Genomic DNA, 2,135 nt, shown 5'->3' on the forward strand with positions numbered 1-2,135 from the left:
CCTCTGCGAGCCGTGTTTCTAGATGATCTAGAAATCCGACCAGTTGTTCACATAACAGAGGTATTCTTCAAGTATAATCTCCATTAAGGAACATAGCATACTAGAAGCAGTGGACTGCTTCCCTCTGCGAGCCGTGTTTCTAGATGATCTAGAAATCCGACCAGTTGTTCGCATAACAGATGTTTTCTACAAGTAGAATCTCCATTAGGGAACATAGCATACTAGAAGCGGTGGACTGCTTCCCTCTGCGAGCCGTGTTTCTAGATGATCTAGAAATCCGACCAGTTGTTCGCTCAACAGAGACTTTCTACATGCAGAATCTCCATAGAGGAACAGAGCAATAATAGAAGGTGTCTAGGGGATTTTTAGACTGTCCTGGCTACCCCTGTGGTTTCTATTGTAGGTCTGGTATCTTTCTTGCTGCTTCTAACAGTTTCACTAACTTGGGGACGGTTGGGCGAAGTCTTGGGTTCTCGTTCTTCGCCATGTTTATAATTTCCTCGTAGTGCGGTGGGATGTGATCAGTGAAGGCATAGATCGTATCTTCAATAAGACATCCCATGGAATATACGTCCCCAGAGGGCTGCGCCGGCGCACCTTCCGTGTACTCAGGCGGGTAGATGGAATCTGAAAAATTCGGATATAGCTCGATTTCCTTTTTCCTTTCCACAGCTATTCCGAAGTCGATTATCCTGGGCTTCACCTGTTTCTTGCCCTTGCCTTCTGTTACGTGGACCATGACGTTATCCGTTTTCAAATCCACATGGATGTAACCTGCCAAGTGGATCTGGTGCAGCTCCCTTGCAATGTCCGGAAGGATGCCCAAAGCAAGGGAAGGAGAGTTCTTCGAGTCGTTTATAAACGAGAGGAACTCTTCCCCAGCGCAATACTCCATGAGGATAGCTGCTGGTTTGCTACAGGTGCCAAACAGCAGAGGAGCACCTCCTGTGCCATTGAGGGCCTGAAGAACCTTCGCTTCCTTTCTGAAAGCCGCTTTCACACTCCACAGGCGTGAATTGGCCACCTTTAGGACGGCTACCTCTCCCTTGTGGACGACCTTGTAAGCAGTTCCGTAGGTCCCCGCGCCCAGCTCCTTTCCTTCCTTGAGGAGCTCGGCAACCTCAGCCTCACTCATCGTTATGGCTTCTGTCTTCCGCGTGTCCTTCTGATTTTGGGGCCCTTTCGCACCTTTCTTCGTTCTCTTCTTAGATTGCTTCTTCTGAGGCTCCTCTTTCTTCTTATTCTTCTCGGCCTGGTTCTTTGGAGCCTCCATTTTCTTCTGCTTCTTCTGTTTTTTTTCAGCCTGCTTCTTCGGAGGCTCTTCTTTCCCTTTTCTTTTCCCCAGCTTCTTCTGTTGAAGTTCGTCGGGGGAAATGTCCGTTCGCTCTCCTTTTGCTGCTTCTGCCTTTTTCTGTGCTTTTTCCTCAACTTTTTCATTTACCTTCTTCATTTTCTCCTCTTCAGCTGCTGCATTTTGGCCCGGCTTAGTTCTCTCGGCGGGGACACCATACACCTTGTGGATTCTGTCCACTGCGTTGGCCTTTGCCTGCCGAGGTAGCCTTTTCGGTGCCTTTGGTGGACTGCGAGGGGGAGGAGGGCTTCGGTCCGCCTTCCGTCTTTTGCTCAGGGGTTCCGTCTTGCCTGTGGCCTCCATTTTCCCCTGATCGACGGATGCAATCATTTCCTCGTCCTCCTCCAGCTTCCTCTTCTTTCCCTGACAGTCTTGTGGCCTTCTCTGGGAATTGTCCACAAACCTCTTCCTCAGAGCTACCACCTTTATCATACCTCCTCGCATTGCTTTCAGGGGAGGCCTTCGGGTAGGACTAGCAGTCACCGCTTCGTCTTCATCCTTCCTGAGTCTCATGTTGGACGGGGATGACTCCCCTCCGTCCTCCATCTTTCTCTTCATTCCCTCGGTGTTTCTCAGCACTCGAGGGAAACGATTCGCTGCTCTGTTCCTCACGTACCTCCTCTTCCATTTGCGGGGCACTGCTTTGGTCTTAGGGGCACAGAACGTAGTAATTTCCTCTTCCAAGTCCTTCGTCCTTGCCCGTTTGGTGTCGGGGTCTTTCGCTTCGGTCTCCTGGAACTTCCTCTTCATTCCTCTGCCGTCCTGCATAACAGTACTACTACAG

General features: G+C 50.2%; 1 protein-coding gene across 1 annotated transcript in view; it reads right to left on the reverse strand.

The window, feature by feature from the left end:
• Positions 1-368: 368 nt before the first annotated feature.
• Positions 369-2,135, reverse strand: part of LOC135208941 (uncharacterized) — a 2,646-nt gene continuing 879 nt past the window's right edge. Inside the window, exon 1 of the mRNA XM_064241499.1 lies at positions 369-2,135. This exon is cut by the window's right edge and continues 879 nt beyond it. Within this exon, the coding sequence (XP_064097569.1) occupies positions 395-2,135 (1,741 nt within the window). The 3' untranslated portion in view covers positions 369-394.

The sequence above is a fragment of the Macrobrachium nipponense genome, chromosome 37 (genome assembly GCF_015104395.2).
Source record: "Macrobrachium nipponense isolate FS-2020 chromosome 37, ASM1510439v2, whole genome shotgun sequence".
Classification (NCBI taxonomy): domain Eukaryota; kingdom Metazoa; phylum Arthropoda; class Malacostraca; order Decapoda; family Palaemonidae; genus Macrobrachium; species Macrobrachium nipponense.